This window comes from Pan troglodytes, chromosome 1 (genome assembly GCF_028858775.2).
Source record: "Pan troglodytes isolate AG18354 chromosome 1, NHGRI_mPanTro3-v2.0_pri, whole genome shotgun sequence".
Lineage (NCBI taxonomy): Eukaryota > Metazoa > Chordata > Mammalia > Primates > Hominidae > Pan > Pan troglodytes.
This window is the reverse complement of record NC_072398.2, coordinates 166102786-166118348: the sequence shown is the minus strand read 5'-3', so window position 1 is coordinate 166118348 and position 15563 is coordinate 166102786. Positions and strand designations below refer to the sequence as shown.

Sequence of the window (15563 nt, the reverse complement as noted above, 5' to 3'; positions counted from 1 at the left end):
ACACATGCCCAGGAGAACTTAGCCACGATCCTCTCCCTGGGACAAGCAGGAAGGAAGGAGTGAACCAGCTACAGAGGTTCAAAGAGGGGTTCTGACAGAATGGCCAACAGGAGGGGTAAATGCTGTTTGATGGCGGAGGAAGGCAGTAATAAGAGAATGAGAAGCAGGTACAATATGGAAGGTTTCCCGAGATAAGGAAAGAAAAGGGTTCCGAGGATGGAGGGTGTTGTCCAAGAGAGAAGAATCTCTGATGAGGTGCCAAGGAGAGAGACAGGTCACCCTCCACTGCCAGGGGAGGTGGCAGGAGGGGAAAAGGCAGATGTTCCCTGAGCCAACGGAGCCACGGCCTTCTTCTTCCACATCCTACTGAGTCTCTGTGAGAAACAGTCCTTGGACCTGGTAGAGATGAGGGCCCAACAAACTCCCTCTGGGCAGAACACAATCTTCAATCTGGTCTGAACAACGATATTCTTCCAGGCTGCTGAGAGCCCTGTGGGACCATCTTTGTCTTGGAAGCCTTTAGGTCAGATACTCAGACAGCATCAGGCTGAGGAGACCAAACATAATGTGTAGCTTCTCCACTGGAACAAAGGCTAAAGGTAAACAGAAGATGAGGGAGCCTAAAATAAGGCCAGCAGCTTTCTCCTTAATAAGATGTCAAAAATATTAACAAAATTTTAAATCCGTGACTACCAGAATCAGTACCCTCCCTATCACCCATAAGACCAAGCTTGAAGACACACTGAAGACAGACATTCCACACACCTTTTTAAAATTAATTATAAAGGTGCTCATCAAACCTGGTACACAAAAATTCCAGATACTATAGCATGCCAATGGAAAAAAAATTAAAAATGACATTAATAAATGTAGAATGATACCTGCCTATATTCCTTTTCAAAATGACGTGGAGGAACAAAGCAGGAAGAAAGGAGAAAGAAAAAAAAGACAAATAGACATCAATCAGAGCTACGCACTGCAAGTTTTTGAGAAAATTATGTACAGACAACTGCATATTTTAAGTTTATATGCAGATATTATACACAACAAACTCTCTTTAGGCTTCTATAAAATGTTTTAACGGACTGTGAAATTCAATTGTTTAAAAAAGCAAGAAAATATTTTTTGAAAAGGAATACAGAATATGGTTGTCTTATGCTAAGATATATATATAAGAGCTTGGTGTTCTCATCATACAGGGCAAAGAGGTTGTGACAAAGAGGAGAGATACCTGAGGATAACTATGATTACCCAACAACTCTCAAAAGCATTATCTAAAAACAGAAAACGATAATTGAAATACAAGAATATTTCCCAGAGTAAAACTGGTACTCCACTGAAATCATCACCAACATTTATTTTCATTTACGCCTCCTTTAGTGGTGAGATTATGAGGTTTCAAAATCTTTGTAGTTTGTCATCAGGCAAATGTTTTAGCTTAGGGTGGTATTTTTTTTTTCCAAGTTCAAAGGGCCTGTGGTAACAAAGCAATATCCTGTTGAAGCACCATGTCAGGTACAGAGTCAAGGTGCTAAAAGTGAAGCAACCCTGCACTTCCAGGCAGCTAACAGAAAGAGGGAACAGGCAAAGACAGCCTTTAATAGCCAGGCATTCAGACAACCAAGACTAATGCCTCAAAGAGCTCTACAATGCCTCAATTGTAAAGCTAATCAGACAATTCACTAGATGTAATTTTTGGGTTAACTCTCTTCCCTTTTCTGGGTATTAGTTTTTCCACTGAAAAAAAATGAAAGAGTTGAATTAGGTAACTTTGGTCTTTTCCAATCCTAAAAGCTACCATTCTAGACTCTGAGCTGAGTACAGAAACCTAGAGGGAAAGAATTAGAACCCAGGGACATACCCCTTCCAGACTTCAAACTGCAACAACCCATTTCAATGCTGATCACGCAGCCAATCCCCAGGCCACAAAAAGCAAGATTACATGTGGAAAAACAAAGCCAATAGCCAGAAGGCTCAGCTGGGACCTGAAATCTCCATGGCACACAGCTTTCCTCTCCAGGTGAGACTTTGGTTAAGCATAGAAAGAAGAGGAAAAAGTCAGCCCTAGGATGATTATCAAAGAAAGTTAGATCTGGTTCAGTGTCCACTGAGAAAAACATCCCAGTCATTGTGTAATGGTGACAACTCCACCAAATTCTCCCAAAAATAGTAGCTATGATACTGTGAAGTCTCTGAGATTTCAGAGGGCTTTTCTAGCAAATCCCTGCATTCTATTAGCATCTGAGCTTATCTACTGATTTAATACCTCTGTAAGTTAACCTGCTTTTCAAAAAGGATCCACCCTATTTATAATCTCCACTGCTAAACACACATTAACTTCTGCTTAGCAAGTATGTAACTAACATATTTTCCATTCTAGTTACTGAACAAATATGTTTACAAACTCAGGAGACTGCAGCTATTGAAGTACTGACTGTCTGTGTCACCTGTGACATTTCTCAAAGTCTGCAATATGGGAGAAAAGGCAGGTGCCCATCAGAAGAAAAATTACAGCTCCACAGCCAAAAATCCTCAAGGAGTAGTCAAAACATCCACTCCCAGAGAGCAAGGCCAACCTAGAATTTCTAGTTAACACTTCAGGCAATGTTTCTCAAGCTTTTTAGTTGCAACTTTTAGTAAGAAAAATATTTTATATCATGACCTTTATATATAGTACATATATATATATATATATATATATATCTCAAAAGTTTAAAAAATATATTCTTAGGTTATGTATATATGCTGATAGTATCGTCTCCTGTTTCTTTTTCTTAAATTCACTAAATTAAATTGAATTCATAACTGTGAATCCACTAAATTAAATTCATAACTATGATTACCCATTTGAAAAACTCTGCTGTAGGACACTAATTCTATTCAAAATATCCTCTGCCTTATCAAGATTTCTTTTCTAAAATGTGGCAGAGGAAGGTGATCAAACTCATCTTGAATTGTATTCCAAATACTGAAGAAGTCCTTTCTCACATCAAGCAAATACAAAAGTTACAAATTACAAAAATGACTACAATACTTCTTGGTAAGTGACTCAGGGCTCCAGGCTGACCACTGTCCCTCAGTGCAGAGGGAGCCAGGCAGGTACCAGGTCAGTACTTCCCATACCTCATCCGGTAGTGGAGCCGGAGGGACATCTTGTCATCAACGGTGATGGTGCGATTTGGAGCATACCAGAGCTTGGTGTTCTCGTCATACAGGGCAAAGAGGTTGTGACAAAGAGGAGAGATACCTGAGGAAAAGTAAAAAAAACACATCAGAAAATCAAGGCGGATACATTTGGCCATCTGTTTCTAAACCCAATATATGCAAAGATAAGGAATTCTCTCATCCACAAAGAATCTGGGTCACTCATATCCTCTTAGGGCAAACAGACTTCCGACCAGGTTCGGTCAGGCTGTTTTGATCATAATCATCAAGAACTATGACTCCCCAGAAATATGCACTGTAGCTCCTGGCAAACCAAATTTAGATCATTTAAAAATAAAACTCTGATGATATTTCTCATTACAGGTATCCGTCACAGAGTCTTATCAAATCCAGCTTTAAAAAAACCCCTATCTGAGAGGTTCACAGATCCTGCCTGATGTGCACTTTGCTAATCGGAAACACTCTGGGAGTTGGGGAAATCTTCCATCTGTTTCCTACAGAAAGCACTTAAACAATTCTAACACGCTCGTGATTATACATCAGACATGCAAACAAATTCCTGGCAGTAGTATGCAAAATGCATATTAGAATAAATAATAACCAAAGTGATTTTTGTCAGTGATTAAAATCTATTACCATTAATAATAAATATACTTCTTAAGTACTCTGTATGATTATCACAAATATTTTTTATTTAGTAACCAACTAGCAAGAAGATACATGGCTTCACAAAGCTGGCCCGACAGTGCTCCCCTGCCCCTCCACTCCACCAGTTGCCTCCATCAATAAGAGAATGATGGGAAAGACCAGGGAGATTATGAAGTCACTCACTTCTACGCCCATGATTAAAATTTTATGAACCTGTAACATAGGCAGGTTGGGGGGAGAATGACTGCCAATAATCAGCTATTACTGATATTTTCATAAGCAGCCAGGCCTCAAACTAAGATGAGGTAAACTTAAATGACAAAAAACCTGGGAGAATATGAGGTAATAGGAACTTGTTTCCCAAATCGGACATCTGCAGTGAGACTGACACTGACAGGGCCCCCTCCCTGGCCCAGCACACCCAGGCGGGGACTCTCTCCAACGCAGACACTGAGTTAAGAAGCTACAGATACCTTGGCAGCTATCTAGTGCTCTCCTGAACACCTCAATCCATGCTTCTCAAGCAATGTGAACAGTTACCCTTCAGAAGTTATAGTCTTTCTTATAAACCGAGAATATGGAGTTAAACTGTAAAGGGAAGTTTTCCTTGGGAACATAGGCAAATGGCTTTTGGATTCAGTATTATTAGGACAAATAATTCAAATATGCTATAGATTTTCATTCATAAAGTGGCTTTTGTGGACTGGGCTGGAAACCCAGCCTTTCTTTATGCATATCCACATTTGAGTGTGCACCAACACTTACATATCTGAAGTGTAACTTATTTTAATCATGGAACTGTCTGTAATTCTAACACAGGTCTGATTCTAACAGTATTACTACCCATAAACAGAAAGATCAAAGACATATCTCTTTATATAAAAGTACTGAGTAGTAAAACAATAATACTAACATTTACTGAGGGCTAAGTGTCAGGCATCAGGCTAACAGACTCTAAATTTATTATCTTGGCCGGGCACAGTGGCTCAGGCCTATAATATTCTCAGCACTGTGGGAGGCCCAGGCAGGCAGATCGCTTGAAGTCAGGAGTTCAAGACCAGCCTGGCCAACATGGTGAAACCCCATAGCCAGGTGTGGTGGTGTGCACCTGTAATCCCAGCTACTCGGGAGGCTAAGGCAGAAGAATCACTTGAACCTGGGAGGCGGAGGTAGTAGTGAGCCAAGATCATGCCACTGCACTCCTGGGTGACAGAGAAAGACTCTGTCTCAAACAAACAAACAAACAAACAAATAAATAAATAATTTTTTGGCTGAGTTTGGTGGCTCACACCTGTAATCCCAAAACTTCAGGAGGCTAAAGCAGGAGGATCACTTGAGGTCAAGAGTTCGACACCAGCCTGGGCAACATATCAAGACCTCCATAAATAATAAAAATGAGCCAGGCATGGTGGCACATGCCTGTAGTCATAGTTACTTGGGAGGCTAAGACTGGAGGAACTTTTGAGCCCAGGAGGTCACAGTTATAGTGAGCTATGATGGAACCACTGCACTCCAGTCTAGGGGACAGAGCAAGACCCCATCTCTAAAAAATATTAAAATTTTAAATTTAAAAAAAAGTATTACCCTTTAATCCTCCTAATATCTAATGAGGTAAATACTGTTTTGACCATCTTGCAGACGAAGAATCTGTGGTCTCCTGAGATTTAGTATGATTCAAGGTTACTCATCTAGTAAAATGCAGAGCTGAGAATCAAACCAAGACACAGCTACTGAGGGGGTGAATCAATGAGAACTAAACAAAACTTTACCCCACAGAGGTGAAAAACAGGAAAGAAAACAATACTGCCCTCAAACATCACTTTCTGTAGTAACAGTCAGAGCTACAAGAACCTGTGGCATTCAGTATGTATTTCTGAAATTGATGAGTTTCTGCAATATTCTGTCGAGCCAGTTACAGAAGAGACACCACTCATTTTCTATAAGGTAGGCTAGAAACCGACACCCCAGACTGGCTGACCCTAAGCCCAGAGTTATAGGAGGTCCAGCGACTGTGTCCATCCTCAGACTCACAGGCTCTCTCCTCTCATCTCTTTCCCAGCAGCTCCTTGGTCCCTCATTAACAGCAGCCCAATGACTCTGCAACAATGACCCTTGCTTACAAACTGAGTGAGGTTTATACCTGCTGTGCTGATGGCAAGAAGCTTGGCGAAGAGAATAAACAATATAAACCAAATCTCAAGGGGAAAGGGAGAAAACAAAAAAACAAAGCCTTAAAAAAAACTTTAGAACCACTGATTTACATCTAGGTGTTCTGATAATTACAAACACACTTAAAGCTGCTGTCTAAAGATGGTTATTTGTACACATTGCGGCCTAGTCAAAATAACTTGACAATATTACTGGATTTTTCCCACTAATAATCTATACACCTCAGCCCATTTTATTCTGTGTCAGGTTTAGTCAGTAAGAGCCTACTACGCTCTTCCCTGTACCATAAGCCTCTCCCCTTTTCCTGAAACTCTGGTGTGTGAAGATTTCAGGCAGAAAGACAAATATCAGAAAGAAGGTAGGTTTTCTAAACAAGCTGTACTACTAACAAGATAAGCAATTCTTAAAATAACCAACCTATCCCCTCAGAGTTGTTCTGAGGGTTAAAGGTGGGATAAGTAAAGTAGGGATCAGGCTGTACGGCATCATAAATGGCTACTTCATCATCATAAAACGAGTTGATCGAACCTTTTTAAAACAGCTGAGATATAATTTACATATTATAAAATTCACCAATTTTTAAGTGTACAATTCAACAGATTCTAGTGTATTTACTCAGTTGTACAACCATCATCACAATCCAAGCGGATTAGATCTGTGATTTAACTTAATTTCTATGATTTAACTTGTCATTTAAAATCAGGCAAGCAAAAACTGCCAATGTCCTCAAGTTCAAAGGATGAAAGGGACTTTGGTTTCCCACCTTCTGAGGGCAACAGGCTAACTTTAAGACAACTCTCACTTGAAAGGAGAAAAAAAAGCTTGTGTTGTTGAGAGCCTCGTCCTTTTCACAACTTGGGAACTTGACTAAGCCACAAAGCAACACTCAGCTTCTCACTTCAACTCAGCACCACGCATGGGAGGGCAGTCACGGCAGCAGAAGGAGGGGTCAAACTTTTTAGGAGAAGTTTCGAATAATTATTAAGATATTGAGATACGCTACTTGCTGAGCAGGGACTTAGTCCCAGGTGTTTTACGTAGCACCTCATCTAGTGCTGATATTATTCCAATTGTACAGATGTGGGGAAATGAGAACTGAGCCTGGATCCACAGAAGTCAAGCGTCATCCCCTGGTATCTTATAGTTCATTAGTGACGGAACAGAAAGAAGCCACTCTGCAGATGAAGAAAGTGAAAAGCGAAACCCTCAGAATTAGAATCACTGGCCTAAGGTCACGTGCAAGTGGCAGTGGCAGAGGCAGGGAGGAACCTGACTCCAGAGTCCACAACTCTTTCTGCCCAGCAGCGCTACAAGGGGCAGAGACCCCCAGATCTTCTTCTGAACTAGTGTGTCGGTGAAACCCCCAGCCCTGGGCAGCTGCCAGTACTCACGGCATGCCTGTGCAGCCCTGATGCACAGTTCCTCTGCTGTGTACTCTCCACTGCCCAGCCGGAGGGGCTCCCTGTCCGACAGATAGAAGATCACTTCCACCCCTGGCTCAGGGGCCTCCAGGTTCACCTCAGTCTTCTTGGAGCTCCTCATTTTAGCACAGAAAGCCATGGCATTGCAGTCCTCTTTTATATTTAGATACTGTTGTGGAAGGAAAACAAGACTATGTGGTCACTCTATGTGCTAAAAGTTCTTATGGCAAAAGGGAGTGTTCTGAAGGTAAAAAAGCAGAAACATTTGGTGTTGGTATTGGATACGTACCTCTCCCCTGCCCCTTCCCTTCCTGGAAACCAAACATGTCAGATCTCATAAGAGATGAAACCATGGAAAATAATTATGCATACTAATTAATGAATTGTAATTTATTAATTATGTATTTTTGAAAATATGGTCAGACCATATTTTCAAAAATCAGAATAATTTTAGACATGGCCTGAATTTATTTTCTCAATTTGCACCCAAGTTGTAATTGCAAAATGTAGCCCATTCTGGAACCAACAATGTTAAAGGACTGATTATTAGTTACTAATTCTGCTGCTGTTTCTACTGGAATCACATAAGCTTTGAACTGACTTATGGCAAGAATCAGCGTTTTAATTTCATGTCCATCTCCCACTAAAAAGCAAGCATGGTGAGGGCATGAACCGTATCTTATCTCTCTTCACATCCCCACCTGAGACACTGCACACAAAATGATGACCAATTCATGTTCATAAGTCACATGGAAGGGCCATAACAATTAATGAATGGAGCCTGGTTCCTACTACCCCAGGAGGAGCGGCAGGACTTTGACGCAGCAGCAGGAGGGCAGGAGGAGGCCTTGCTTTGGAACAGTTAGAAAACCCTGGTGAAAAGTGTGTAAGTAAGTAATTCACATAAGCACCCTCCAAAGGGAGAGCACCTAGGGCCAAAGAACCAACCTCAGCAACTTAGCCTTGGGCAAGGCCAGAAAGGAGGAAAGAAACGAGGGAAAGCCCTACACATTCTTTCTTCTTCTTGCCCAATACCAATGGGCTACAAACTAATTCGCTGACCCCACACTCCTACTACTTTCTTCCTGTCTGCCAAGCCAACCTTCACTTAAACCCCTAAAGTAATTTCTCCATAACACATATCAGATCCTCCAAGGGCTTCCCATTAATCTACAGAGAAATTCTGAGACTCTGAAACAGAGCCCTGCCCCATCATCTGGCCGGCCAGCCTTCCTCACCTTATCTTCAATCACTCTGAGCTTCTTGCTTCATGCTTGAAACCCACAAGGCTGTCAGTGTTACTGTATCCTCCCCTACCCAATGCTACTTCTCACCCTCCTGCCTTCACTCACACTGATTCCTCTACAGGAATATCTTTCTACCTTATCCCTTGCATGGCAAACTTCAACTTTCTTTAGAATTCAGCTCAGATATCGCCTCCTGCAGGAAGCCATCTCTGAACCTCCATCCCATTCCCTAAGGCCCTCGCTTCTTGCTCCTAAACTTATCCCACTGCACTAGCCACAGGAAATTTAAGCATCTTACGCACATGCTGTGAGTTCCTTGAGATAAGAACTGAGTCATTTTTCTCTATATCCGTAAGAAGCACAGAGGCTTACACATAATGGGTGCTTGCAGAATGACCCAAGGAGGCTCCCCCAAACAAGAAAAGTCATACAGGGCAGAGAGCAGTCACAGTTCTCTTCACCAAATTCATTTGCTCGGTCTATTAGCTCCCCTGGTGAGGAGAGATTCTGAAAAGAGGGACATTAACCAGATATGCCTCAATGCTACAAACTGAGAGGTATTCAATTTTAACTGTTTAATTTCCAAATAAATCTGAAGACCAGAATCTTCTGGAAACCAGCCTGAAACAGTTAGTTCATAATTAACCTTGAAATTCAGATCAACAAGCAAGACCACTTGAAAACCCAGCACTGAACCCCTAACCCCATCCCACATTGAAAAACTGTGATGGAAAACAGAGTAGCTAAAAGCCTGCTTCATAATATAAGATAAACCTTTGTCCTTGAGAGTCTTTATAGACGTGACAGGGGAAGAATCCAAAGACAGTGTTGTACCCTCTAACTCTAAGGAAATAAACAGGCAAATGCATGTAATTATATATTTACAGGATGTCACATTGTTTGAAATATGAAAAAATCAGCTGGGTGTGGTGGCTCATGCCTGTAATCCCAGCACTTTGGGAGGCCAAGGCGGGCGGATCACGAGGTCACGAGATCGAGACCAGCCTGACCAACATGGTGAAACCCCTGTCTCCACTAAAAATAGAAAAATTAGCTGGGCGTGCTGGCATGCGCCTGTAATCCCACCTACTCGGGAGGCTGAGACAGGAGAATTGCTTGAACCTGGGAAAGCGGAGGTTGCAGTGAGCCGAGATCACACCACTGCACTCCAGCCTGGTGACAGAGCAAGAGTCCAACTCAAAAAAAAAAAAAAGAAATAAGAAAAAATCCAACTGACAATGTCCAGTAGGAGAGGACTCACTAAACAAAACAGGCAGGACTACTATGTGGCTGTCAAAAAGGATAACATAAAGCTGTATATGAATCAACACAGAAAGATGCACAGGACATTCTGCAAAATGAAAAAAGCATAATATGGATAGTATGATCATGCATATGCACAACATGTATAATATGATTATGCACATGCGTATTAAAATCTAGAAGAACGTACAATAAATTCTTAATAGTGGTGAACATCTAGGAGAGATTACAAGGGAAGTTTAACTTTTACTCTGTACCTCCTATACTTTTGTATTTGAGGTTTTTTTTAACCAGTATACTCAACATTGGGAATGAATAAATACATCAATTTCAAAAAATTAAAGGCAATAGCACCAATAGCCCTACAGCCTCAAGAACACGGTTTCATCAATTTTTTTAAAGCCAGATATTTTCCTTTTTTAAAAATATGCAAATCTACATACCTGCATTTATTCAGCTGTCCAGTGTTCTCCAAGAAGCAAACTGGATTTTCTTCTCTACTTTCCAAAGCTACTTCAGAGAAGCGCTAAAGACAAAAATAAATAAATAAATCAGTGGCAGAGGTAATTGCATCTGAAAATAAGAGGGCATTTTCATTAAGGAAGCAGCCCAAACCATAAGCAGGCAAGAAAAAGCATTTGGGAGGAAGAAGGAAAAAAACAAAACAAAACAAAAAAAATGGCCTAGGACATCGAGAGGACAGAGAGACATCTTAGGGTGCAAACATCAAAGAGGATACTAACTTCACCGCATCAAGAAAGGAAGCCAGGGATTTTTGCTTCCTGACATGGAGTGTCCTGTCCAATGTAAATGAAGATTGTGTGCTTTTTCCATCAACAGCCCCTCTCCTGATTGTGTGAACAATAGTTTAAGACACCCAAAAACGTGCACTTCAATTTCTCATTCCTTCTAGAATTACCCCGCCCCAACCTTTACACACACACACACACACACACACATACACACACACACACACACACAGAGCTTTGTATTATTTTAACAGCTTTCCTTGTTGCTTCTCACAAATTCTTTAACAGTAGAATCCAATTATTTTTGCAAATAATAAGCTACCAACCTTGGTGATTCAAAATTGGTTCTCAAATTAACAGTGATTATCACCTCAGTTTTCTGTCTGGCCACTCAACACATTTTATCAGAATCCAGTTTTAGGAAGAGCATAGTCCCAGGCATTACAGGGCAGCAGCGAAGCGGGAGAGGGAGATGGGTTACCTCTGAGGCCACGAGGCCAGCATCCCCACAGGGCCTTACAATAGAAGGTTGGAGACAGCACAAATGGAAACACAAAAGCAACCTAAAATCAATAGTGTGAGTGCGTCAGGATGTTGTTAGCTCTGGTGACTGACACTGGCAAGGGCTGGCTTGGGAAGGCTTTCTGCAGTGGGTAAGACTTAAGTATAAGTAATGATGGAAAGCCTGGCAGGGGAGACAAGTATGAATTTGATTGTGATGACTTTGATTTGGCTATTTTGGTATGGCCAATTTTAACAAGATTAAAATCACTGCACAAAAGTTTTTTAAAAATTAATATAATCAATTGTTTTAATTATGTGAATAAACACCCTGCCCTGCCTCAGAACAGCACTTAGAAACTAGCTACATGCTAATGCCTTGCTTCTGCTCATAAGCAGGACTTCAGATGCTATACTTGTTGAAGAGATTCACTCTTTCAACAAGTATTTTCAAACAGCTCTGCAGAAACTAAGCTAATTCAAAGGACAAGGGCAATACGGTCCCTGCCTACGTGGAGCTTACAGTCAATGGGAAGAATGGAATCAAACTAAGATGTACAGAAAGAGGTCATTACAAAGAGCTAAAATGCTATGAAGGAAAAGTAGAGAACATAAAATAGAGGGAATGTGATCTGGTCTGGGGCTCAGGAGGGAAGGGACATTGAGTTAAGATGCAATGGATGTCCATGGAGGTGGGGCATGAAGCCAAAAGGGAGATAGCAGTCTCAGCAAAAGGATCAGCACGTGTGGGGAAAAAGGTCCTATAGCAGAAAGGAGCTAGGCTTGTCTCTCCCATTGCTTGAACAGGAAAACCTCACAATACTCCTTTTTACACTTGGGCACCCAACAGCACTAGCCAGTCCATAGGCAGTGCTTGCTAACTGCATGTCTGGAGCCTGTCTACCCCAGGTTTCCTCACAGCATGCCGTTACCAGCTGCCAAGGATCAGTGAAAACTGATCAGAGGGGAGTACTGAAAAGCATGCCTCAAACCCGGAAAGGGTCACAACTCAGCCTTTTAGGACAGGAAGAGACCTGTAAGTTCCACCAGGCCCAAGCTCCATTCAGAAGGGCTACCATATAAACCTTTTTAGAACTTACAAAGGTGTTTTTCTGTTGTTGTTTTGTTTTGTTTTGTTTGAGCCTAAGTCTCACTCCGTCGCCAGGCTGGAGTGCAGTGGCATAATCTCAGCTCACTGCAACCTCTGCCTCCCAGATTCAAGTGATTCTCATGCCTCAGCCTCCCGAGTAGCTGGGACTACAGGCATGCGCCACTACGTCCAGCTAATTTTTGTATTTTTAGTAGAGATAGGGTTTCACCATGTTGGCCAGGATGGTCTCGATCTCTTGGCCTCGTGATCCGCCCGCCTCAGCCTCCCAAAGTGCTGGGATTACAGGCGTGAGCCACCACACCTGGCCACAACTTAAAAAGTTTTTTAATATGCACTATCAGACCATGTGTTACTTCAACTTAGCAGTCATGGAACTTCTCTTAGCCTCATGTGAGATTCAAGGATCTGACTAAAATCACTAAGATTCTTTTAGAACTAGAATTCTACAAAAACCAGTAATCAAGGAGAGTTTGGTTTTCCAATCATTCTGTCTCTTCTGCAAGCAATACTACATTGCAATCACATTATACCTAATCTTCAAACCGACCTCCAGTATTATTGAACACAACAGTAAAATGGTATAGATTTGTGATGCTTAGCCTAGAGATTAAACTCTTCGAGAAAACAAGAACAGCAACAGAATTTCAAGACAATATGCATTAACTGTGATGCTTTTGAATGCCGATTCAATAACAACAAAATCTCTACTCTCAGGGAATTGCCATTCTGATGATAAAAATAGAAAACACCCACATAGCACTTAGAAGACATGGGAGGCAGTTCTAAGCACTTTAAACCTAAGGCTGCTGATCCACTTTATATGAAATGACAACTGTCCTCATTCAGGATGACAAGCGGTTTTTTTGTGTGTGTGCTACAGCATTTGTGTAATGGCTTCATCCAAATAATATTTCTTCTAAAATAAACCAGACAATGTGATCCAGCTGATTATTTTTAGAACAAGTAGAAAAGGAGCAAGATCAGTTTATATTAATAAACACTTTGGATAATTCCAAGAAATAAATTCAAGTTTCTTGCTGCAATATACAAAAGGAAAAATCATCAATGCTAGAAAGATTCACCAGGAGCAATCACAAAATACCCTTTAAAAAGAACATGATTCACTGGGTTCAATTCCCAACTCAAATGAATATAAAGACACTTAGAAAACAGGAAGGACTAGGAAGAGTAATCAGAAGGTTTTTGATGATAGCAGTGAATTCTTCCACCCTAATTTATTTATAAAATTGTCAAGGATTTGAAAGAAAATACCTTTCTTTTGATGACAGAGGATTACTTTTGTAGCTCAATTTTGTAGGTGCTGTTTTACATGAAAAAAAAATCAGGGAAATTTTGTGGGTTACTCAAATTGCTTTAGTTTACCACAGTCTTATAAAAAAGACAAGTATATCTGACACTTTCTCAACGAGGGAAAAAATAAAAGAAACAAGACACAATTCTGTGGGTTGGAACAAAGCCTCACTGCAATAGATTAAATGTCACAAATTTTTCCAAGATGCAAAATTCCAGAAATCTATATGAAAAAACTGGAACTCTCTTAAATTTTCAAGGGCATCTTTTGAAAGACTGGTATCTGCGCAAGGGAAGAACACACATTTTGGATAGTGGACAAAGAAATAAAAATAGACTATTTTAATGTTCATAAATATGATCATCAGAATGAGACCGCTTTGGCCAAGGGCCACTGCCAGATTTTTACCGTTAAAAACAGACTGGTTGACAGCGAAACTCAATGACCAGAATTAAAATACTATGGATATAAAAGAAACCATCACACCTACAATGAATTACTTTGTGTTTGCCTTAAAGGAATCAAACCTTTTGATTTCTGAAGTAGAAAATACAACTAAAATGTTTATGAATTAAGGTATAAACTCAGAAAAATTGAAAGAAAAATATGTAACTTAGAAAATGCCCTGAAATCAGCTTCTTAATATCTTAAGAAATTTTAAGACTAAAAATCTTAAGCCTTAATCAACTATTTCAGCAGGCACCAGTCTTAAAGTTGGTAAGGAAACCTAACACAACAATGAAAACTACATGAAGATCAGGATTTTTTTTTTTTTGTCTTTTATTTGGTGCTTTATCCTCAGCACAAATTAGGTGATCAAGAATTACGTTCAGTAACAGCTGTAAATGAAAGATGAAGGTACAAAGTAAGCAACATTATGCAATGAAAAAAAGCACAGTAATCCAAGGTGTGTAGGTTCCCATTGACTCTATACTAGCAAGTGTGACCATGAGCAAGTCATTTTCATCTAAGCCAGTTTCCCTACCCATTAACCTAAGAGGAAACATCCTGCCTAGAGGGTTGGTGCAAGGATTAAAAATATCTTTCAGTGAGAAGTTGAGGCAGGAGAACTGCTTAAGCCCCAGGAGTTTGAGTCCAGCCTGGGCAATATGGCAAGACGTTGTTCTCTTTTTAAAAACAAACAACTTTCAAAAACTCTTCATCAAGTACCTACAATGCCCTTTTTGCAAGAGGCTATAGATGTGTAAGTGTACAAAAAGGTATTGACGCAATATAAAATAGTCTTTATGGCACAGGACTAAAGTGGGCTATGAATCTGCTTCGAAGAGCAAAGTCTAAATAGGGATTCTGAGCAAAAGCCTAGTTACAAATCAAAACCCCATTTCATAAAGCTCAGATGACACAGCAAAGCAGTTATGAGAACGGGCTGGAGTCACTGCGACCTGGGTTTGAATTCTGGCGTCTCCACCGACTAGCTGTTGTAATCTTAGGCAAGTTAGTTAATATCCCTAACCTTCAATGTTCTTGGTGTAAGTGGGGAGATAAAAATAGCATTTATCTCACTGGGCTATTAAGAGTTAAGTCAGTCAATGCATGTAAAATGCCCAACAGAGTTTAGCATGCAGTAAGCACTCATATTTTGACCATAATTTGTTAAACTGATTACAGCTTGATGAAATATACAGTTCCAGTCAAGGAAAAAAAAAAAAACAATATCTACTAAGCATTTCAATATCTTGAGCCTGGAGTTAGGCACTCGCACTTAATTCTCATAAAAAGCATGAGAGGTTTTAGGCTAATCAGCGAGAGTGCCAGGAGTCAAACACGTGACTCCTCATTCTAAGGACCCTGCTCGTTCCACAGTGGGGAAGAACTGCTCTAAACTGTCCCCATCAGCAACACCACTGTCTTCTCTGATTTTTTAGTACTTTTCATAGTCTAACAACCACCCAGGAGACTGATCTTACTCCAACACTCTTCCTTCTGTAGACTGAAAGGACTGTCATTTAAAAAATC

At 40.6% G+C, this 15563-nt stretch overlaps 1 protein-coding gene across 6 annotated transcripts in view; it reads right to left on the bottom strand.

Moving 5' to 3' along the window:
- JAK1 (Janus kinase 1) overlaps positions 1-15563 on the bottom strand; it is a 232444-nt gene that overhangs the window by 42280 nt on the left and 174601 nt on the right. For all 6 annotated transcript variants that reach the window (XM_063801056.1, XM_054683940.1, XM_016919919.3 and 3 more), the window contains 3 exons: positions 10357-10439; positions 7374-7572; positions 3124-3247 (listed from right to left, as the gene is read on the bottom strand). In XM_063801056.1, the coding sequence (XP_063657126.1) occupies positions 3124-3247; positions 7374-7572; positions 10357-10362 (329 nt within the window). In that variant the 5' untranslated portion in view covers positions 10363-10439. The remainder of the gene's footprint in view (positions 1-3123; positions 3248-7373; positions 7573-10356; positions 10440-15563) is intronic.